This window comes from Cherax quadricarinatus, chromosome 15 (assembly GCF_038502225.1).
Source record: "Cherax quadricarinatus isolate ZL_2023a chromosome 15, ASM3850222v1, whole genome shotgun sequence".
Lineage (NCBI taxonomy): Eukaryota > Metazoa > Arthropoda > Malacostraca > Decapoda > Parastacidae > Cherax > Cherax quadricarinatus.
The window spans coordinates 14,462,263-14,488,216 of NC_091306.1; the positions used below are offsets into that span (position 1 = coordinate 14,462,263).

General features: G+C 37.4%; 1 protein-coding gene across 7 annotated transcripts in view; it reads right to left on the reverse strand.

Moving 5' to 3' along the window:
* The window catches only part of KrT95D (phosphofurin acidic cluster sorting protein KrT95D), a 280,348-nt gene that overhangs the window by 62,378 nt on the left and 192,016 nt on the right, over nucleotides 1-25,954 (reverse strand). For 2 of the 7 annotated variants that reach the window (XM_053781217.2, XM_053781223.2), the window contains 4 exons: nucleotides 18,481-18,644; nucleotides 10,738-10,840; nucleotides 9,143-9,298; nucleotides 3,307-3,363 (listed from right to left, as the gene is read on the reverse strand). In XM_053781217.2, the coding sequence (XP_053637192.1) occupies nucleotides 3,307-3,363; nucleotides 9,143-9,298; nucleotides 10,738-10,840; nucleotides 18,481-18,644 (480 nt within the window). Of the gene's footprint in view, nucleotides 1-3,306; nucleotides 3,364-9,127; nucleotides 9,299-10,737; nucleotides 10,841-18,480; nucleotides 18,645-25,954 lie in introns of all 7 variants that reach the window. The other 5 variants (XM_070085171.1, XM_053781220.2, XM_053781222.2 and 2 more) reach the window with 3 other exon arrangements.

Consider the following 25,954-nt stretch of genomic DNA (forward strand, 5'->3'; position numbering starts at 1 on the left):
CTTTGCCAGCATGGGAGTGATTGTTTATTTGGATTTCCCATACTTACAGGCAAGTTCTAGCACTCGAACACCATTCTCATAATTTTCAACAACTTCTTTCTTAAATTCCATCATGTTTCTCACTTTCTTTACCGAAGGAACTTTACTAGGAACTTTCTTTGGGCCCATGGTTCCTTATTTTGCAGTTGCACTCAATCAATAACCACAATAAACAATGGATTATAGCAAATTGTTTGAATGAATGAGCAGAAGTTTACTCACTTGCCCAGAGACACAGCCAGACTGACTCACGAACTTGCGAGTGGCTGGCGGGTGGGCGCGTCCAATACAGTCGATAAGCAAAATAACGGCCAATAACCGGAATAAAATTCCAGCCAAAAAACCAGGCAATAACCGAGATGGCCGATATCCTGAACAGCCGATAACCAAGGGTCCACTGTATATTTTTTCATTTATGCTAGTGTAAAAATTAATAATTTTGTACCAAAAGAACCTTAAAAAACTTACCCAACCTTATTATAATAAGCACAATTTAATTTAGCCTAATCCAACTAAATATATTATATAGGTTTATTTAGGTATAGGTACACATAAGTACAATTATCAGTAGTATCTCAGTCCCATCTTAGCCACAGACATACCTTGCTCACCGAGTTTAATTATTTCTAACTCTGCACTTAAAGTAAGACACTTATGACTCCTCTTTTTATCACAACTATACTTAGATGTCATTGTAACACAAAAAGAGTATACATATATAAAATATGCAATAACTTTCAAACATTCAAAACTTTGGAGCTTCCAGACATAATCAAGAGAGAGAGAGACAGAGCTCACAGAGGATGTAAACAAATATTCTGCTTATATTAATCATATTTGTATACTACTCTCTAATAATTATCATTAACACTGTAGTAACTGTTAAATAAATAAAAATAAATAAATACTCCTCTGCATAAAAAAAAAATATTCTCTAAACTTTTTTTTGGTTCAAAATTGTATTTTGAGGCTGGCAATGTGGTTAGATGTTAGACTATGGCTTGTGCTGTGGTCACATGCTGAGGATTATGGTCTGATGCTAAACTTGTACAGTGGACCCCCACTTTATGATCAGCTCCCAATGCGACCAATTATGTAAGTGTATTTATGTAAATGCGTTTGTACGTGTATGTTTGAGGGTCTGAAATGGACTAATCTAATTCACAATATTCCTTATGGGAACAAATCCGTTCAGTAATGGCACCTGAACATACTTCTGGAATGAAATAATATCGTAAACCGGGGGTCCACTGTATTTCTTCTTTCTTTCTTTCAACACACCGGCCGTATCCCACCAAGGCAGGGTGGCCCAAAAAGAAAAACGAAAGTTTCTCTTAAATTTAGTAATTTATATGGGAGAAGGGGTTACTAGCCCTTTGCTCCCGGCATTTTAGTCGCCTCTTGCAACACGCATGGCTTACGGAGGAAGAATTCTGTTCCACTTCACCATGGAGATAAGAGGAAATAAACAAGAACAAGAACTAGAAAGAAAATAGAAGAATACCTAGAGGGGTGTGTATATATATGCTTGTACATGTATGTGTAGTGTGACCTAAGTATAAGTAGAAGTAACAAGATGTACCTGAAATCTTGCATGTTTATGAGACAGACAAAAGACACCAGCAATCCTACCATCATGTAAAACAATTACAGGTTTTCGTTGTACACTCACTTGGCAGGACGGTAGTACCTCTCTGGACAGCTACTGTTTACCAACCTACTACCTAGGAAACTTGTATTTATACTGTGGTAATTTCAAATGACCTTTGTGTTACCATGTGTGTATTTGACAGGGGTTAAATATCCTGATGTCTTTATCTTATAATAATCTGTCCAATGACTCTTTAGATCTTGGGACCCTCAACAGATACAGTAGTTGACCAAAGGAAGCCACTCAGTGGGATATGACAAAAACAACCTTCTTCGAATGGAGGGTTTAAGATACGGAGAGGTAGATGAAGCTGACAGTAGCAATACACCCCAGCAATTACACAAAACCCATAGTGGATAAACCTCTCTCTCTTATCTCTTGCCCTCATCCATATTATAAAAATAAATCATAAAAGGCAATACCAGAGAAGCTAGAATTTTAATGAAATAACAAAACAAAACTTGTTTTAGAGAGAAATAACTTAAATATTTTTTTAATGAAATAAAGCTTTTTAACAGTAGTAAATTATAAAATAAAATATTAATTTCAGAGCTCAATTAGCCTCAGTCCTACCCTCCTGCTCTCTCCAAGAGAAATAATCTAAAAATATTGATGCAATAAATCCAAAACCCACCCCGCTTTTTTTCTCTTTCCTGCGCTCATTCTACATGAAGCTTTTCTCTTAAGTAAGATTAAGGATGATTCTATATGAAGTCACCCCTTTAAAGTCAATTTACAGATGATCTTAAATGAAGCTACCCTCTCAAAATTAGTTTAAGGATGGTTCAAGATGAAGCCATCCTCTCTAAGGCAGTTTTACTAAAGGGAAGACATCAAAATAAACATACATAATAGACTCAACATTGAAGTGTAGAAGAAATGCACTTTTTTCCTTACTCTAGATTCTGTGAGACTCAGGAGTCATTTTATGAAGAATATTATTTATGAGTTGGGGTGACTTTGACTTAGAAACTATACAGCAAAGCTTTAAGCTTCATATTTGCTATAGAATGGTGGAATAGTAGAAAGCATATACATAGCATATAGCTTATAAATTCTAGTTCAAAAACATTAACTTGAAAAAATAATGGATTAAAAAAAAATCTCAACAGCAATATGCTAAAAGAGGCTGACAATTTTTTAATTAGTTTTGTCAGTTATCAAAGCATTTAATATAATGTATGTTACATTAAATTTCGTTATACTGTATATTTTATTTTCTTCTCAATTCATAGTCTAAAAATATATGATGCAAAAGAAAGAAAAAATACAGCAGGCAAGTATACAATTAATACGTTAAGTCATCAAAGGGTCAACCAATTTAAAGGAAGATATAGGCAATGATATTAATGTAACAATCAAGCTATATTTATATCAACCAAGATTTTAAATAAACTCATTATTTTGAGCTCATTATAAATACAAATATTGTACATGTATTACCTTTAAAGCTTTCTCTAAATGGTTACCTAATTTTGATTTAGGGATCCACGTAAAGACTCTTTTAAAAACTAGACCACAGGACTCGTTTGCACTAATTAATAAGCTCAAAATAACTGATCCCTCCAAGCAACACATAGCAACATAATCAGCCAAACAGAACAGCCCATGACCACCTTTAATACCACGAGGACGTAACGCACCTGGTACCTTCAATCGTAGGTAAGTACCCCCTGTATTGACAAGAAAATTAGCCACTTCTGCTTATACTGCAATAGGAAACTGGTAAAAAATTTATAACATAAAAAAGGCAAAACAAAAACTAGGACAAATCTACAATTCCATTGATTTGCTAAGAAACAGTTAAGGTTCAACATGAGCTGAGGCACACAATTAATGTTATCTTCAATCCTAGCTTAGTGTAAAAAAAAAGAAAAAAAAATTGAAGTAACTAGTATCAATAAATAATATAGAATTACACTGTAAAGACTAAGCAAAACAAATGACCAAACAATAACTATTTAAAAAAAAAAAGTTATTACTGCATGAAAAAAAATTTGAAATGAGGATGAAAGAAAATCTATCAAATGGGCAATACTACATAGATCAGTCTGAATAATTAAAATAATTATGGATAAGATGATGTAGAAAGAGCAGCTAAATTAAATCACACACACTGTCTATAAATACTATACTATTGCTTAAGCAAGTTTAATTTGAAAACATATCAGTGATCTGCAGCTGTTATAAAAACTGAGCATTTTTTAAAGAGAGTATTTACTAATAAACTGTATCCTTAGCAAAAACATATATGAATAGATTATAAAGTTGCAACTGCGAGAGGACTGCAACTTGAAAGAATGGAACACACAGAGCCCTAATAAAACCGGTGTATTTGTGATTTATAAGCTTCTTAATGTAGTCTTTAATCAGTTAAGCTGCAGTACTTCCATTGGAGTGCAAGATGTAAATGCCTACAGCCTAGCTGAAGAGGCCATCACCCAGGTAGCCTGATTAAAGGTTGAGCAGTAGAAGCACCAATCACCAGAACCATCAACTAGTAGACAATTATACTGTACTCTGGACATGTGAGCAGTTAGTTTGAATCAACAGAAGTAACAGAAATGCCTGATCATTAATGAATATTTTATCTTTTTTTTTTTTTTACAAACTTACCTTCTCACACCAAGGTAGGGTGACCCAAAAACAAGAAATATATTCACCATCATTCATTCAATAGATGTCTTGCCAGAAGTGCACAGACATCACATTTCCAATAACCCTCTGAACTACAACATCCCCACCTGGAGGAGGGAGTTACATTGCAGGCACTGTAACTCACACCTCCAGGACTCAAGTTTGGCTAACCAGTTTCCCCTTATTTCCCTAGTAAATGTTACACTGCTCACACTCCAACAGCACATCAGGTTGTAAAAACCACTTGCCTCCACTAACTCTGATCTCACACATGGCTGCTGGATGCTCAAGCCCCTAGTATTCAAAATGTTTATTCCCTTCCTTTAAACCTTCCTGAGATGACCCTTATCCATCCTTTCTTTCACCCCAGATTTATACATCCTCTTAGTTATCTTTTTCTGCTCAAGAACCCTTCCTCAGCCATCTGAATTATACCTTTGTTAACAACACACAGTCTTTTACTTTCTATCCTCCAAATACTCTGCATAACACTGTATTCACAACACACATTGTTCTCAAACATGATATGCACTGACTAGCCTCCTTACACACCAATATAAAAATGTTGGTACCACTATACACTGGTACATTCCCTTTTTTTTTTTCCTCCACAGATGAGCTACTTTCCAAAGATGTCTGAACACACAACTTACCGGTTTCTCCTCAGCTATTCTATGATTTACCTCATCTTTCAGAGACCCATCTGCTGTCATGTCCACTCCCAAATATCTAAATACTTTCACTTCCTCTATCCTCCATCCCTCTAACCTGATATCCAATCTATCATTATCCAGACTTTATTATTATTATTCTCTTTCCTATGTTCACTTCTAATTTCACTTTTTTTACATACCCTCCCAAAGTCGTCCACTTTCAAGATATCTTTTCCGTAAAATGTCTGCATTCAGTCATATTGATAATAGTCAACATACTGGTACTCTCATATTAATAATAAACTAGAAGTGAAAGTGGATAATTTAATTGCTCTTTTTTTAAAGCTGAAATTAATGAAATAAACCCCAAAAATTTCTTGGTCAAATTCAGATATTAATTGTGTGCCTTGTATGATCTGGTGCTTTATTGTCCCTCACATACTGAACTGTAGATAATGCAAGAAAAATAGCTTTTCTTTTTCAGGCTTTAAGCTTACTTAGGAACACTCAGGAGTAAAACTTCAACTGCAATCTGTGAGAAGTGGCTTTGTATGCTTTGACAAACAAATAAAATATACTCTATCAATTTTGATATTTAAAATATTAATAGCAAACTAACTGACAATATAAATCCAAATGACAAAACTGTTCCTATAGTGCAGATCGTGATGTATACATGTCTTTCTTCTCACAAATCTGTGTAAGAGTGAAAATTTATGATAGAAATAAAAAACAGTTTTATGAATTGAATGCATCACACCATTATCCAAAACACATACACACACACACACACACACACACACACACACACCCTTGACATGCAAATAGTTTGCATATACTAGACAAGAATAAGCTGAAATTTACTAAGAAGTGAAGTTGTACAATATTTGTATGGATTATTAATATAAAAAAGAAATTAATATGCTTTAATTTACCCCAGAGAAGGATTTTGTTGTAAGTACTGGTACAGATACCTTATGCTGGACAATGATATTTTTAACTCTATAAATTATGTGTAGGAATGAATGTTACACAGTATAAACAAGACATTTAACAATATACTGCACTTGAATGTTCAAGAAAAAATCATCCTCTGAGGATAAACAAAAATTATATTGTTAAGGACAATTAGTAAGCATAATAGCTGTATATTCATTAAAAAGTTGGCAATGACTACACCAGGTGGCCCCACTATGACAGTGCTTACCTTCTAGGCATGCTTCATTAAGAACAAGAGCCAAAGACTGCCAATATTCATAATAAATCTATAAATTCTAAGAGTCCATAAATTTTATTTTAAATTTACAAAATTTACGATGGTAATCTATAAAGTCTAGTCACATATGAGAATTTCTATATATCTGCATTTCTTGAGATTTTCAGGGTCCATTTCTTTACACATATTTTTCAGCATTTTAATATTTAGAGCACGAGTCTGTGATGGTATCTTAAATCTAAAATTTTCATTGATTTTTAAGAGGCTTCTTTTTTAAAACATGAATATCAGACATGCCTTAAACAACAACTTAAATAGTTTGATCCTGTAGCAGTCATACTTATTTCCCATCATCTCAAATTGAGTACAGTACTTCAGAAACCCAGAGTTTAAAATGACAAACTTTTGGATTGGGAATTACCTATTTTCTGATTACTACCACACCTCATTCTTCAGCTCTTACAAGATAGTATTTATCCAGTCTCATAAAATTAATGAATGTTCAAGAGAATTTCAGAAGTACCTCAGTGGTAGTGTTTGCTTAACAATCAAAAAGACCTAGGTTTGAGTCCTAGAAAGGAAAAGACATGAGCAAGCATCTTGATACCTACTAACCCTGCTTATCTAGCAGTTTATAAATAGGCACCCAAGAGTTAATCAACTTTAATGAGTGGTATCTTAGGGAAAGAGATCTAAGGATCCCACTGGAAATTTGCCACACTATTTGAAATTCTTAGGTTTGTTTGGATTAATGATCTGAAGAGTCCTTGTCTTCAGGTTAACCATGACAAGAAATAACCAGATATAAAAAATTTGGCTGCTTTTGCAAATGCCATATTATACTATGCAATTCATTACTCTAAATACTGTATTTTCACCCTAGGTTACCTATAAACAGTACTGTGGATAACTTTAAATTTTAAAAAACTTCTAATGCAATTTAACAAAAACTCCTCTAATAATCAATTTTCTTCATAAAAACAACCTTCATTTAAAAACATTATTTTTTTAACACAATCGCCATCTCCCATCAAGGTAGGGTGACCCAAAAATGAAGCAACTCATTCACCGTCATTCAACTGCTCTCCTGCCAGAAGCATGTTAATATCCCAAACTGCACTCACCCTTTCTTTGGAATGCGGATAGTGGATTTCCTACCTTCAGAACTTAAGTCCAGCTAACCGGTTTCCCTGAATCCCTTCAGAAATGTTACCATTCTCACACTCCAACAGCACCTCTATTAAAAAACTACTTGTTTCCATTCACTAATATCTAACATGCTCACATAAACCTGCTGGATGTTCAAGCCCCTCCTGTCTTCCATACCCAGATTGATACAACCTCTTTTGTCATCCAATCCCTCTCCATCATCCCTCAGTGCCCAAAGCACCTCTGCAGCCCCTCCTCTTCACTGTCTTTTAATTTCTATATTCAAAAACCTCTGTATAATATTCACACCATACACTGCTCACAAACATAACAGCTACACTGACTAGCCTCCCTCCTTTTGCAATGTTTGAATTCCATGCCTCATATCCACACTAAAGTGTTGGTGCCACAATACTCTGGTACATTCCCATTTCTACCTCCTAAGATAAACTTCTTTCTTTCCACAGATCCCTCAACACGCCTAGCTTTTTTTTCCTCATATATTCTATGGTTCACCTTGTCCTTCATAGACCCATCTGCTGACATGTCCACTCCCAAATATATGAATATATCCATATTCCATACTCTCTGAATATAGCCATACTCCATACTCTCTGAATATATCCATACTCCATACTCTCTGAATATATCCATACTCCATACTCTCTGAATACATCCATACCCCCCTCTGAATACATCCCTACTCCCTCTGAATACATCCATACCCCCTCTGAATACACCCATGCTCTATCCTCCCTTCCTCCCTCCCTCCAAATTCAGTATACCATGATTGTCTATTGACAACAATGAAGCCCAATGCACTGGCAACACATCAATGAAGGATCATGTTATACTGCATTTGTATCTCTTTTACTACCTTACTATTTTTAAGTTATTTTTAATTTTAAATGGCAATATGTCTAGGTATTCAAGGTAGTAGGTTGGTAGACAGCAACCGCCCAGGGAGGTACTACCGTCCTGCCAAGTGAGTGTAAAACGAAAGCCTGTAATTGTTTTACATGATGGTAGGATTGCTGGTGTCCTTTTTTCTGTCTCATGAACATGCAAGATTTCAGGTACGTCTTGCTACTTCTACTTACACTTAGGTCACACTACACATACATGTACAAGCACATATATACACACCCCTCTGGGTTTTCTTCTATTTTCTTTCTAGTTCTTATTCTTGTTTATTTCCTCTTATCTCCATGGGGAAGTGGAACAGAATTCTTCCTCCGTAAGCCATGCGTGTTGTAAGAGGCAACTAAAATGCCGGGAGCAAGGGGCTAGTAACCTCTTCTCCTGTATATATTACTAAATGTAAAAGGAGAAACTTTCGTTTTTCCTTTTGGGCCACCCCGCCTCGGTGGGATACGGCCGGTGTGTTGAAAGAAAGAAAGAAAGATGTCTAGGTATACTCCAGGTGTCAATATCAGGAATAATTCAAGATTATAACTTAAGTAAAATACAGTCTATACCAACTGCATCTTAAAGAATTTAAAATACTGTACTTAAAAAAAATAAAATAAAAAATAAATATATACTGTGCATACATGCCAAGGGCAAGGAGAAAAAAGTAAAATTAATATGAAAAACCCAAGCCAAATTCAGATCTACTTTAACATCTCAATCTCAAAGCTAAGTAATAACCCAAAATTTAGATCATCTCAATATTTAATATACTTAACCCTCCCAAGAGATTAATGCCAATTTTTAAATTAAAATGAATAGTATCTAGGCTTAAGGCTTAATCCCACCCAAATCCTACTAGGACACCCTAACCTGGCACACTGAGACCTTCATTAAGTAGAGATCTAGAAGAGGAGAAGTATGGCCGGAGTGAAGGTTTTGGTGTTGAAGTGATGGAGATTGTGTCAACTTCTGGTCCAGAGTCGCTGAGATCCTCCAACTCATCAAACAAATCTTCAATTTCTGCTTCATCCACTTCACCACCTAAAAATTAATGTTCAGTAATATTAGCCTAAATATTTCTTTCAAAATACTCAGTTGTATATGTTGTAGTATTATCAACTACTACATATTAACAAATAGTCAATAAGTGTAAATATAATCAACCAACTTAAACATTTTAGGAATAAAGCTTATCATGCTTCAGGAAAAAAAATTGACTAAGTAATATTTATAAAGATCTAAAGTGAGACAAAACTGTGGGTTAATTATCTAAACACTTTTCTAAGGGTATATAAGTTCACAAATTTTATTTTATTTTACCACATCAGTCATCTACCACCAAGGAAAGGAGGACCACTCCCCTCTCAAAAAAAAAAAAAATCACCAACATTCCTTCAATAGCTATCTTGCCAGAAATGTGCAGATATCACACCTGAAATGACCATTTGAACTGCTGCATCCCTACCCACCTTTCCTTCAGAGTGCAAGTGCCGTAGTTCCTACCTTCAGGCCTAGAGTCCAGCTACCTCATGTAAAAAAGTCTCTTGATCATTCTGTTCATTCTTACTGAAGGCATAAAATTCTATAAAAGCATGATTATGCATCAACAGATTTTTAATTTCCTTACCATTTAAACAATGCAGTAAATTTTAACTAGGCTTGCTGAACAATGTTCTCAAACTTAGTTGCAAGAGTGATTATATGTTGACTATGTTAGGTTAACAAAAGAATATGATATACAGTCACCAATCCTCAAACAAATTACTGTATTTAATCAATTAAGTGTACAGTGGTAAAATAGAATAAGTGAATAATTAATAGTTTTGAGTAAGATAATGAAATGCCTCTTGACTGTAGCAGTTAAATACCATAGCTAGGAGCCAAGACTTCACGCTGACAAACACAAATTGGAGAGTACACATCAATGAGTACAGGACAGTACAAATCAATGAGTACAGTAGAGTATAAATCAACGAGTACAGTAGTATAATGCTCACTAACAAAAGAAGACATCTAAACAAATTATTTCTTAAGGAAAATTCAGTCTGCAGATGCACTGGAGAGCATTAGTAAAATACCCTACTGATATGCAACACTTAATATTACATTTTCTCTTCTACAAAATCACATTTCACAAATCAATTTTGATTCTCAAACCAACTTTAACAGATACTTAACAAGCCACTGAGCAGCAGATCATCATATGATTAAAATCCACATTGGGCAATTTTCCTCTAGACAAACAAATTAATAATAATTATACTCAGGCACAACTATCCTAATAGTGTATAGCAAAAAAACATAACTATTTACAAAATGATCATGCCATACATGGTGTTTAATGGAAGACACATGCAATAAAGAGTCCGTGCAAGATTTTTACCTCCAGCGGAAAAAATAAGGCAATAATCCAACAAAATTCTGATGACTTTTCATGCCCAATACAATTAAACAATAGCTGTATACTGATTTTTAAATACCTGTTCTGGGATCCAATTCTTGATCCTGATCAAATGCCTGTAGAGCCTCTGGAACTTTGAATCTTTTGAGCAATGCAATAAACCTCTGTTTTAGGTTTCGTTGCTGGAACAAAAGTATGTAAAATGATAGAAACTCAAAAACATATACCTATATATACTTTCCATATTTTTTATATCATTAATTAATTATCCTTCCTTTTTCCCTCTCTTACTTCTCCCTCCTCCTCCTTTTCCTCCTTTCCCTCTCTTCCCCCCCTCCTTCTTACTCTTTCCCTCTTTTCTCTCTCTCCCTAAATTCACTCTTACTTTCTCTTTCACTTTTTCTTTTCTCTCTTTTCATTTTCTCAATTGCTTCCCACTCAGATCACTGAGTCTGACCAATAAGCTTGCAGTAACTCTGCTGCAGCCAGTTATAGAGCCACTGGCATCAAATGCTAATGGCTGCTTCTTGGAGGGCCATTATCATTAAGTAAAGTCATGAATCTATTTATCGATGGTTTCATTGAACAGGCTGTCACAAATTTACGTATGTACAGCTGAAAAAGCTTGAAGAGCAAAACTTCTGGTCATTTAAATTCTGGAGATGAGGTAATCAGTCCCTTGTTTTGGCACATCTGATGATGTGTGACTCAAATATGTGTTTAATGATTTTTTTGTGTGAATACAGTGGTACTTTGACTTACGAGTGCCCCAACTTATGACTTTTCTGAGTTACGAGCCGTTGCTCGGTCGATTTTTTGCTTTGAATTGCAAGCCAAAATCCGAGTTACAAGTGAGCTTCAGATACGCTGCCACTAGTTGGCACAGCAAATGCCACAACAGTGCACACGATTACCTCGCCGTGGAAGTATCTCTCTTGTGTTGTGCTTGCATTTTGTGCAGTGATTTTGCCAAATTTCTTTTTTCTAACCATGGGTATTAAGAAAGTAAGTGCAAAGGAGAGTGTTGAGAAGCAGAAGATTATGATGTCCATTGAATTAAAGCATGAAATCATAGGAAAACAGGAGTGAGGTGTGCTGTAGTCGACTTGGTGAGGCAGTACAAGCGTAGTATGTACTTTGTGCCTTCTCTGCGAGAAGGCACAAGGCACTTACGCTGATTTACTTCTGAGATATTCACCCAAAACATATGCCAGTCTCCCGATTTGAGGAACAAAAAAAAAAAAAAAAATCCAAGAAAATCATTTTTGTTTCAGTGTTTTCCTCATGAAACTAGTGATCTAGTGCAGTTAGCCTCACAAACACTGTTTTCTCTTATAAAAAGACCTCAGAAGAGCAAGAATGGGAAGATGTGGTCAGAGCGATAATTATTTTTACCACAGGAGTGGCCACCACCACTCATCACATAATAACAGTTTATTCATTCTAGAGTACAGTAGGGCCCCACTTATTTGGCAGGTTAGGTTCCAGGCTACTGCCGGAAAGCAGACTTCGCCAGAAATCAGAACTCCATCTTTTCCATTTATAAATGCATATATATACCAGATAACAAGTATACACTAACATATATTAAGCTAGCAATAGAACTAGGCATTAAAAAGTAAAATACACACACAGTACACTCATTATTTACCTCAAAATATTTGTAGTCTTAATGTAGGGCAAATGGTGAGTAGTACTGTATTTACTCTAAGAAGTCAGGTGTGGTAGCCCTCCTGACCACCCCACCCACACATACTTAAAGCTCCCTAGAGCGATAAAATGCATATACAGTAGACGCATTACTTACCTTAAAATATTTCTAATCTTAATGGTCTTAATGTAGGGTGAGAGGTGAAAAGTATTTATTTGTAGAAAGTCGTGTGGGAGGTATGGCATCCTGCCTGGCCACTGGCACTTATACTTACTACAACATTAAGCTTCCTAGAGCAATAAAATGCATATATAGTACACTCATTAATTACCTTAAAATATCTGTAGTCTTAATGTAGGGTGAGGTGAGTTTTATTTGTATGAAGTCAAGTTAGGAAGTATGGGTAGCCAGGAAGGGCAGCCCTCACCACCCTACCCCACCCGCACATAATGTAAACAAACCAGACGAACACATCTGGTTTTGGTCACTTTATATTGTGTACAAGTTGTCTCCACGTTGATAAAGTAGAATAAATAAAGAGAAACACTCCCATTCTCATGTAACACCATTTTTAGAAGAAATGACACCCTGAGTGAAGGCATACGAAAGGAATAATTTTCTAGTTACCCCCAGAAATATTATAGTGTACGCATTGTCTCTGATGTTGGACTACAAGTCGCCTGGCTACCACAAGTCCTATAAGCTGCCTGGCTACCACAAGTCCTACAAGTCACCTGGCTACCACAAGTCCTACAAGTCACCTGGCTACCACAAGTCCTACAAGTCACCTGGCTACCACATCTCATATTTATTATTTATTTTTTATTTATTATCACACTGGCCGATTCCCACCAAGGCAGGGTGGCCCGAAAAAGAAAAACTTTCACCATCATTCACTCCATCACTGTCTTGCCAGAAGGGTGCTTTACACTCCAGTTTTTAAACTGCAACATTAACACCCCTCCTTCAGAGTGCAGGCACTGAACTTCCCATCTCCAGGACTCAAGTCCGGCCTGCCGGTTTCCCTGAACCCCTTCATAAATGTTACTTTGCTCACACTCCAGCAGCACGTCAAGTATTAAAAACCATTCGTCTCCATTCACTCCTATCAAACACGCTCACGCATGCCTGCTGGAAGTCCAAGCCCCTCGCACACAAAACCTCCTTTACCCCCTCCCTCCAACCTTTCCTAGGCCGACCCCTACCCCGCCTTCCTTCCACTACAGACTGATACACTCTTGAAGTTATTCTGTTTCGCTCCATTCTCTCCACATGTCCGAACCACCTCAACAACCCTTCCTCAGCCCTCTGGACAACAGTTTTGGTAATCCCGCACCTCCTCCTAACTTCCAAACTATGAATTCTCTGCATTATATTTACACCACACATTGCCCTCAGACATGACATCTCCACTGCCTCCAGCCTTCTCCTCGCTGCAACATTCATCACCCATGCTTCACACCCATATAAAAGCGTTGGTAAAACTATACTCTCATACATTCCCCTCTTTGCCTCCAAGGACAAAGTTCTTTGTCTCCACAGACTCCTAAGTGCACCACTCACCCTTTTCCCCTCATCAATTCTATGATTCACCTCATCTTTCATAGACCCATCCGCTGACACGTCCACTCCCAAATATCTGAATACATTCACCTCCTCCATACTCTCTCCCTCCAATCTGATATCAAGTCTTTCATCACCTAATCTTTTTGTTATCCTCATAACCTTACTCTTTCCTGTATTCACTTTCAATTTTCTTCTTTTGCACACCCTACCAAATTCATCCACCAATCTCTGCAACTTCTCTTCAGAATCTCCCAAGAGCAGTGTCATCAGCAAAGAGCAACTGTGACAACTCCCACTTTATGTGTGATTCTTTATCTTTTAACTCCACACCTCTTGCCAAGACCCTCGCATTTACTTCTCTTACAACCCCATCTATAAATATATTAAACAACCACGGTGACATCACACATCCTTGTCTAAGGCCTACTTTTACTGGGAAATAATTTCCCTCTTTCCTACATACTCTAACTTGAGCCTCACTATCCTCGTAAAAACTCTTCACTGCTTTCAATAACCTACCTCCTACACCATACACCTGCAACATCTGCCACATTGCCCCCCTATCCACCCTGTCATATGCCTTTTCCAAATCCATAAATGCCACAAAGACCAATTTAGCCTTATCTAAATACTGTTCACTTATATGTTTCACTGTAAACACCTGGTCCACACACCCCCTACCTTTCCTAAAGCCTCCTTGTTCATCTGCTATCTCATACTTATGTTAATTTATTCTACTGTGAGGCATACTTAGATGGATTAAGCAAAATGTCTATATTAACGTTTTATATGATATTTAATGCTCCTTAGTGATTATTACAGTATTGTGTTATTATTATTATTAATATGGCATCTTCAAGACTAATAAGACACTCTTAGTGATTTTAATGTGTACCTGCATGCCAGCACAGTAAGTTTACTTAGGTACAGGTATTTTTTTTTTTTTTTCAACAAGTCGGTCGTCTCCCACCGAGGCAGGGTGACCCAAAAAAAAGAAAGAAAATCCCCAAAAAGAAAATACTTTCATCATCATTCAACACTTTCACCACACTCACACATTATCACTGCTTTTGCAGAGGTGCTCAGAATACAACAGTTTAGAAGCATATACGTATAGAGATACACAACATATCCCTCCAAACTGCCAATATCCCAAACCCCTCCTTTAAAGTGCAGGCATTGTACTTCCCATTTCCAGGACTCAAGTCCGACTATATGAAAATAACCGGTTTCCCTGAATCCCTTCACTAAATATTATCCTGCTCACACTCCAACAGATCGTCAGGTCCCAAGTATCATTCGTCTCCATTCACTCCTATCTAACACGCTCATGCACGCTTGCTGGAAGTCCAAGCCCCTCACCCACAAAACCTCCTTTACCCCCTCTTTCCAACCCTTTCGAGGATAACCCCTACCCCTCTTTCCTTCCCCTATAGATTTATACGCTTTCCATGTCATTCTACTTTGATCCATTCTCTCTAAATGACCAAACCACCTCAACAACCCCTCTTCTGCCCTCTGACTAATGCTTTTATTAACTCCACACCTTCTCCTAATTTCCACACTCCGAATTTTCTGCATAATATTTACACCACACATTGCCCTTAGACAGGACATCTCCACTGCCTCCAACCGTCTCCTCGCTGCTGCATTTACCACCCAAGCTTCACATCCATGTAAGGGTGTTGGTACTACTATACTTTCATACATTCCCTTCTTTGCCTCCATAGATAACATTTTTTTGCCTCCACATATACCTCAATGCACCACTCACCTTTTTTCCCTCATCAATTCTATGATTAACCTCATCCTTCATAAAACCATCCGCCGACACGTCAACTCCTAAGTATCTGAAAACATTCACTTCTTCCATACTCCTCCTCCCCAATTTGATATCCAATTTTTCTTTATCTAAATCATTTGATACCCTCATCACCTTACTCTTTTCTATGTTCACTTTCAACTTTCTACCTTTACACACATTCTCAAACTCATCCACTAACCTTTGCAATTTTTCTTTAGAATCTCCCATAAGCACAGTATCATCAGCAAAAAGTAACTGTGTCAATTCCCATTTTGAATTTGATTCCCCATAATTTAATCCCACCCCTCTCCCGAACACCCTAGCATTTACTTCTTTTACAACCCCATCTATAAATATATGTATGTACAGGTATATATACGTATAATTATCAGTTATAATAACAGCGTACGTATGTAGTCCGCCTGGGCTACATACCTACACCTACCTACATAGCTACACGATATTTAATGTGGCCCAGAGCCATATTATTACCATCAACATACCATGTTCACCGAGTTTAATCGTTTCAAACAACTACCTTTGGATACCATCATACACAAAGGGAGAAGTAATGAATAACTCAAGCTGAGAATTGTAAACAACAGCGTTATGTACAAGGGGAGTGACGTAATGTTTTCCCTCCTGGCTACCACACCTCCATAGTATATAAACATACAATGTTTATATGTTATGTAACGTGTTTTTTATATAATTTTGAAGAAAACATAATACTAGACGAATTAATGAAAATGTCTATATTAACGTAAAATAAGACATTTAATGTGCCCAAGAGTGATTATTAGTATTACGTAATGTTTTCCCACCACCTGGCAACCACACCTCCATGGCATATACAGTGGACCCTCAGCTAACAATATTAATCCGTTCCTGAGAGCACATCGTTAGATGAAATTATCGTTAGCCAAATTAATTTTCCCCATAAGAAATAATGGAAATCCAATTACGTAATCCATTCCAGACAGCCAAAAGTATTAAAAAAATAGTTTTTTTTTTTCATGAAATATATATTTCCCTACAAAGAAAACAATGAGACATGCACAATAACTATATAAATAAATGTTAAAATGACACTTACCTTCATTGAAGAGTACTGATGAGTGATGAGACACTGTTTTTCTTGAACACTCTGGGATTTTCAGAGTGGTACATGAGTAAAGGCTTCACTTTGCAATCCCCACTAGCATTACAACAAAACAAGAAAGTTAGCCTGTCTTTCGTAGGCTTGTGTCCTGGGAGTGCCTTTTCCTCCTGAGTAATGTAGGTCCTGTTTGGCATTTTCTTCCAGAACAGGCCTGTTTCGTCACAATTGAACACTTGTTGGAGTTGGAATTTTTCAGCTTCACCATGCCTTATCACACTGTATGCCACTACGATTCTTAAATCTCTCAAACCAACCTTTGCTGGCCTTAAATTCACCAATATGAGCACTAGTTCCAGGCATTTTTTCCTGTTCACCTTGGTGTTAGTCGACTGATGTGGGTCACATCCTGGGGGACAAGATTAAGGACTCACTGACTTCCTTGGGTTATCCTGGGTGGCTAACCCTCTGGGGTTGTTTCTCGGTAATTGTTTCTCGTTAAGCCACACCAACAACAGTCTCTCCACATCTTCAAGTAGTACAGCTGATGGTGGTGCAGCAGCAGCGACCGTGGTACGATAGTATTTTGATAGTATTTCTCACCCTTTTTACCACAGGACTGGCACTAGAAGCTTTCTTTGGGCCCATGGTGGCTTATTTAGCAGTTACAAGCACTATAAACAATGGAATAATACAAAATGTATCGAATGTATGCATGAAACCGGCCACCCTGGCTTGTAAACAACGACAGCAGGGCAGCTGAGGTGCTCAGGCTGGACGGACAGATTTGGGGACGAATCACGCTGGGCAAGTTTTTTGTCGTTAGCCAGGCCAAAATTTTTACGCTCAAACGCTTCATTGGGCGGATTTAACTTTATGCGATGCATTCGTTAGCCAAGGGTCCACTGTAAACAGCATGTTTATATGCTATGTAACATATTTCTTATATAATTTTGAAGAAAATATCATAGATGGATTAATGAAAATGTCTATATTGATGTAAAATTAGACATTTAATGTGCCCAAGAGTGATTATTATTACATAACAGAGAGATGTGCTCATGGAGAACGTAAACAAACCAGGTGGTGCATGCCGTATTTCAAAGACCACTTGCCGTATAAAAAGTTTTGGTCATAATTTGAGATCGCCATATTAGCGGAATGCCGTAAGGTGGAACACTGAAAAGTGGGGCTCTACTGTATATATCATGTTATTTATATATGTTATTTATATTGTTTATTTATGTCATATTAGATCAATGTGATAGATAAATAAGCCACAGAGTTGATATTAGCATTATATTGAAGTATTTTCTCCTGCCTCCCGAGAGCCAGGAATTCCGCTGGAATGGATTAATGGCATTTCAATTAATTTCAATGAGGAAAATTGATTTGATATACTGTACGAGCAAATTGAGTTATGAGCTGGGCCACGGAACGAATTAAACTCTTAAGTCAAGGTACCACTGTACAGCATTAATAAAAATTTTGACACATTAGTCATCATCAAATGACATGTATGACTATGAGGGAAGAATTTTATCCCCTTTTTCTCATGGGACTGGTTCAAGAAACACAGTTAGGTAAAGAATAAAAAGCTGCTATCTATGAACCTCCTACCTTTAACATTATAAAAGTGAGTGTCTTTAAAGAGAATGGTTAGCCAGTATTCAGAGCTACACGAATGGCATTACCAACTTACCCGGGCATTAGGGGGTAAACTTTTGGAACGCGTGCTGGATCTCAAGTGATGATGAGTCCTTCTTGAGCCATCTTCTAGAATAGGCTCAGAATCGCTACCCTCATCTTGCGAGCTGTAATCCTCGTCATCATCACTGTAGACTTCTACGAGGTCCACTGAACGATCTGAGGATGCAAGAAAATATTGTTTACCATAAAAATGTTAAAGTTTCATTGAACTGTAATGATATACATATATAGTAAATGCATAAAGTTCAGGAATACACAAGAACTTTAGAATAATCATGAACACTACCAATCAATGGTAAACATGATACCTAGAGTGATAGCCGTTGTTCAGATATTAACATTGAATGTTACGGCTTTCAAACGAGTCAATGGATCATATATTGCATAATTTTGTGATGGCCTTTAGCCCACAAAAAAAAGGATGAGGAAAAGAGACAGAGGGTGTGTGTGGAAGGGAGAGTAAGTGGTAGGAAAGAGGAATATGAGGAAGAGAAGAGAGGAAAAGAGGGAAGAAAAAAAAAAAGACAAAATACAGGACAGTGGGAAACAAATAGGAAGGGGGTTGAGAGAGAGAAAGAGAGAAAGAGAGAAAGAGAGAAAGAGAGAAAGAGAGAAAGAGAGAAGAGAGAAGAGAGAAAGAAAGAGAGAGAGAGAGAGAGAGAGAGAGAGAGAGAGAGAGAGAGAGATAGAGAGAGAGAGAGAGAGAGAGAGAGAGAGAGAGAGAGAGAGAGAGAGAGAGAGAGAGAGATTTATCAGTAGTTTACATGAAGAACTGAGTTATAGTATAAACACACTGTTACAAACAAACAAATTTATCCTAGTGCTTTCATTATAAACTTGTTACTGTCACGACCAATTTTCTGTCATATTACAGAAATCATAATTACATTTAAGTAAAAGTATTAAAAGTCAATTTTTCACATTCCACAATTCATGATCATTATTCATTCCATTCTATTGGCCATAAGTGTTAGAATATTCAAATGAAAAGAGAAAATATCCCCACCATTTATGCTGAGAGAGAGGGAAAGGAAATAGTACAGTGGTGCCCCCGTATCCATGGATGATATGTTCCAAGACCTACCACAAATGCCCGAGACTGCGGATAGTAGGGAACCCTGTGTAAGTCATTTTTCCATTTACATACATACCTATGATAAACCTTAATGGATAAATTACACTTCTCTTAGGCTTTGAAGACCTGCCAGGATTACTACTTTTGTGCTTTGAGGCCATTATTTAGCAAAATTAAGGGTTATTTTCAGAACACCGAAATAACGCAGCAACGAATGTGGACATTGAGAATGCTAGAGACTAACTGGATGTGAGTAAATTTAGGAGTATATAGCCTGCCTGGAACAGGTCAATTTGTTTTTGTCCAATTTTGTTTAGTTTTAATAAGCATACATGTCATATTATCATATAAAAGTTTCATAAAGATTGGCCAATAAAACGAATAAAAAAAATATATACTGACAATTGGATTTGGCAGCAAGACCTCACTTACTGGCACTGTCAAAAGTGTTTTTGGCACTCCCAACTGATAAAACAATGATGAACTAAATTTATCATGAAATTTAATACCATAATATACCTTATTTTCATCCCCCCAAAAATAAAGTTGGTAAGTTTTTGATGTTTCGTAAAGTACATATCTGCCCTTTATAACCCCCCCCCCCTTGGCCAAAAATTTGTGCTACTGCAAAAATATTCAAATCAAAGTTTATTCTCTATAAGGAATACAATGCGGGGTTTACAGATTTTGGTTATTGTGTGGTTTACATGTAATAAAATACATACTAATTACAGAGGGGGACACTAGAACACCTAGCAAGGCTAGGCATTTCGGGCAAACTTAGATTAATTCTTAACCCTAAATTATTACAAATTGTGGAGTAAGTTGACTGAATACATACTAAGTGACTAAATACTAAGTGACTAAATACTAGTTTGTGAGCTTAGCAGTGTGAATGCTTTTGTTCTGGCACAATACATAGTTTCTATATTGGAGTATCACAGGCAAACTTGTGACTAGTTAGAAATCATTATTTTAAGATTAAGATACGTATTTCTGTGCTTATAGTCAAATGGGTGAGTGAGTGAGTGTACGTGTGAACCACCAGGTGGTTTTTATGTAGTTAGTTGATGGGGTGTATCAGGGAGATAAGATGTTTTCTAATGGTAGTTTTGAAGGTGATGAATGTGTCTGCAGTTCTAGAGTTTTCAGGTAGGGTGTTCCAGATTTTAGGGCCTTTGACATACATTGAATTTTTGTATAGATTTAGTCGGACACGGGGAATGTCGTAGAGATGTTTGTGTCTGGTGTTATGCTTGTGGGCCCTGTCACAACTATCAAGAAAGCATTTTAGGTCAAGGTTAATATTGGAATTTAAGGTCCTATATATGTAGATTGCACAGTATTAAGTGTGGATATTCTGAACAGGGAGTAAGTTTAGATCTATGAAGAGTGGGGGGGTGTTGCCAGGGATGGGATTTAGTGATTATTCTTACTGCGGCTTTTTGTTGAGTTATTATTGGCTTTAGGTGTATTGCTGCAGTTGATCCCCAAACACAAATTTCATAGGTGATGTATGGATAAATGAGTGAATGGTATAGTGTGAGAAGGGCATTTTGCGGCATGTAGTATCGTATCTTGGAGAGGATCCCAACTGTTTCGGATACTTTTTTTGATATGTGTTGAATATGGGTGCTGAAATTCAGGTTGTTGTCGAGGTATAGGCCTAGGAATTTGCCCTCATTATGTCTGGCAATTAGGGTGCTGTCAATCTTAATGTTTAGTTGTGCAGCACCTGCTCTGCTACCAAACATAATATAGTAGGTTCTGTCATTGTTGAATGCTTTTAATACATTTATTATTAATGGGTGGTTTTCAATAAATAGGTCAATAACTTATTTCCAAGATATAGAGCCATTTTTTTTTTTTTTTTGAGAGAGAGAAAATCATGCTATTTATGAGTCTCGGCATACAAAAGAAATGTTCTTCTACAGTTACCTCAGTGATACACATGCTTTCTATAGTGTTAGTGGACCAGAGAGTGTAAAATTATAATGTGGGTTAACTGCCTTAGCTGACCACTCCTCAGATGTCAGTTTTTTCATTTGGGCATCTGTATTATGTTTGTATGGTATTTACTGTAAGCCTAATATCATTTTGGAAGACAGTGATAGATTAATAAATACAACTGTCAATAATAGTGTAAATATAAAACATTTTATAGCGCCATGATCGAAACACTTCTTTCTGTCATGGCGACTGCATCATCATTGCTGGCTTCTCCTTGGTCTGCCATAGCTCCTCCCACTTTGTAATGATGCCAAATGGTGATTTTAATATATCAGGGGATAAAAAAAAAGCTGAAAATTCACTTCATGAGCAGGGATATAATAACTGTGGCATCATCAAAAGAAATGTTGCAGTGACTATAATTCATTGTAGAAACTTACACCAAAACATTGCCAGATTGTTGAAGTATTTTTCTGTAAGCTTAACTAATTTTTCAATTCTTCAATTTTTTTTTATATCAGCCCATGCCATGTGGACTACATACCCCTGAGATACACACACCTCACAGCATGTATAAACTGAGGCACACACACACCTCACAGTGTATATACACACACACATATATCTCACAGTGTACATACACTGAGATGCACACATGCACACACACACACACACACACACACACACACCTCACACTGTATAATAAAGTGGGCCAGCATGGGTACAGAGGACAAAGAGAGACGAGTCATGTACTGAGGAACAGGGAGGGAAGGTTTCACCATGCTACTCAGAATGATGTGCAATTTGAAAGTTGTCCCGTAGCTTGATCACTAGCATACTCAGCTCACACACTGAAGTCCAGGGATCGATCCCCTGATAGCTGGAAAACATTAGGACGTGTTGCCATAAGACACCTGCTGTCCCTGTTCACCCATTAATAAAATGGGTACCTGGATGTTAGTCAACTGGTGTGGGTCATATCCTGGGTACAAAATTTACCTAATTTGCCAAAAATGCTCTGTATAACAAGGGGCTGTCTACATAATAGTATGTCACTGATGTCAGCTAGGCCTGTATACCTTGTACATGTACTTGTAGAAATAAAGATATTATGAATCATTTATTTCTGGAATTTTCCACTGAATATTTTTTGCCCGCAGTAAACTGCAGAAAACTGAAACCGCAGAAACCGAACCTGCAGATACAGGGGTACTACTGTGTGCATATATACAATAAAGAATCTTTCATCTGAAATTCCAAAATTCAAAAACCTCCAAAATCCATACATTTTTCAAGTGTTGACAAGATGTACCATAAATGGATCAATCAGTTTGTTGTCAGCAGGAATTACTGATTACGGCATGTTCTATGCTCTGTGATGTGAAGATATTGTTGAAAATACCAAAAATGCCTATGGGTAATGATGAAAAGAAAAAGAGGAAGCATTTATGTTTATCTATATCACAGAAAGTTAAGTTGTTGGAAAAACTTGAAAGAGGTTTAAGTGTGAAGCATCTGGTTGAGAAGTTTGATGTTAGAACAACTACAATCTACCACCTAATGAAACAGAAGGATAAATTGTTGAAGTTCTATGCTGAAAGTGATGAACGAATTTAATGAAAAATAGAAAAACATTGCATAGAGAAAAGTGAAGATCTCGATCATGTATTAACCCTTTCAGGGTCCAAGGCCAAAATCTGAAGTCACGCACCAGTGTCCAAGAAATTTTGAAAAAAAAAAAAATTATTTTTTCTTACAGAATTAAAGAGCATATTTTTGTGAAGGTAATAAAACAAAAAAAATTAGAATCTGATCAGTACTTACCGAGATACAGTGCCAAGAAGTTTGTAGAAAATGATGTGGTGGCGGCAACATCGACGAATTCCACATACGCGTATTATATTATTTTGTTGTTTTAGTTGTTTTTTCTTTTCTTTTCCAATTTTTTTCTATTCCTACTAACATTTGGGGCCTGAGAGACCAATACTGTATATAATTTATATATATAAACTCACTGTATTGAACACAATAACCGCACTAAAGTTATTATCATATTATTGTTTACCACTGTTGTTTATTACAATAAACATGCACAAATATTGTATAATACTAATGTTCTATCATATATTTACATATTTACAATCACTGGATATGGTTTTAGAACTGCTGGAGCTTGTGGAACTCCTTGAAACAAGGCACCATGCACAGAGGCACCTTACATTCCTCACACATAAACCGAGTGTCTTTGCGTCTTTGTTGCCGTCGTTTTGTTTGTGCACAGACAATGCATCTCTTCTGAGCAAATTTCTTTTGAGTTGAAGGAAGCTGTATTATGAAATGATCACCTTCTCTTCTCAAACGCTTGGGTATATTGTGATGAATTCGAGGACCATGTTGTATTGCAGGTGTTGTTACCTGGTACTTCATTATGAGTTGTCTGACAACAGACAAACAAAATTCACCATACGGTGGTCTGTTACCAGTCTTTATTTGGTACATATTATATGCATTCAGCATTGAAATGTCCATGAGATGGAAGAAAAGTTTCATGTACCACTTGTAACTCTTACGAACACAGTCAACAAAACCAATCTGCATGTCACACTTGTCAACCAAGCGCATGTTTTGTGTATAATCAATCACTGTCACTGGTTTTCGAATACGTTCATTAGTCACTCGATCAACTTTGCCACTGTCTTGCATTTCATTACGGTGAATGGTTGTCAACAATGTGACATCTCGTTTGTCATGCCACCGTAATGCCATGATGTCATTGGCAGTAAACACCTGCACGTCATCACCACGAACACCTGCGTTGAGCCTGGGCATATGTTTACGATTAGAACGCACTGTGCCACACACATCTGTCTTGTTCACTCGCATGAAATCACTGAGTAATGGGCTTGTGTACCAGTTATCGGTATATAATGTATGGCCCTTACCAAGATAAGGTGCCATCATGTTTCTCACTACGTCACCTGATATACCCAATAACATCTTGGTATCTTTCAATGTTTTACTACCCGTGTATACAACAATATCCAACACCAGGCCACTGTCACAATCACAGAGTACAAACAATTTTATACCAAAGCGGTTCCTCTTGCTCGGTATATACTGCTTGAATGACAGTCTACCTTTGAACAAAATCAAAGACTCGTCAATTACAAGATTCTTGAATGGATAAAAGTATATCCTGAACTTTTGTTTGAGATACATGAAAACATTTCTAATCTTGTATAACCTGTCACTTCTGTCAGGCCTGGTTTTGTCAGAGAAGTGCAACATACGTAAGAGTAAGATAAACCTGTTCACTGGTATTATTTCACTGAAGGATGGGGTACAAATTAGCCGATCTGTGGACCAGTATGCTTTTATATTATGCTTATAGACGTGAGGCATAAGCATTATTGTTGCAAAAAGCAAATACATTTCTGCAACAGTCGTCTCTTTCCACCTGTGTAGTCTTGACTGTGGTGATAAGATCGTATTTGCCATGGTGTACTGAAAATACTTATTACTTTCCCTGACAATAGTTTCCATCAATGGCTGGTCAAAGAATAATTCAAAGAATTCCAGTTCATTGGCCGTGGTTCCAAGGGGACAGGTAGGTAGAATTCCACTTTGCGAGTCATCAAAGTGGTGAGGGCTGGGAACAAAATTGGGATTTTGCTGCCAATCCCAGATACGGTTTGCTGGTGGATACTGGACATCATAGGCTGGTTGTACGGGTGGTTGTGGCGGGCTGGTGGGTGACGCTCCTCTTTGTCCTTGAACTGACGAGTCAGCAGCGTGGGTTCCCGCGTGGCACAGCGAGTCACGCATGGCGGTGCCACTACCACCACCAGCCCCACTAACACCATCCACTGATGTCTGTGGCCCATCCATGCCAAGTGTAGCCACATCATCCTCACTATCACTACCTAAAACGGGTGTAGGGCCACGGGATGTACTCCGGGATGTACTACGGGATGTACTCCGTCCCCTGGGCATAGCATAGGGTACACTACCCGAGCGCATGCGGCGGCGCACATACCGACGCTTCACTGGTGAATATGTTTCCTCACTATCACTACTCGAATGATCGTCAAGCGCAATAAAATCACAATCCACGTCAGAATCATCGTCATTACTGAAGTCAGAGGCCAGGCCACGGGAAAATATTAGTTTTCTCTTACGTTTAGGAACAACCGACCGTGAGTCACGAGTGCCCACACCAGAGGTAGAAGGTCGAGGATCGTCGGGGTTTTCTGCACTATTATCGATATCCTGGTCATTATTTTCGGTCACTAACTCATCAAAGCCGTAGAATTCGTCTTCATTTCCACTTCCATCAGTGTCAGAACTATCAGACAGGAAGAGGAGAGTCCCAATTTTCCGGGGAGTCAGAGCTGACTTGCGACGAGACATGGTGAACAAGGGTGACTGAGCCGGCGTTCCC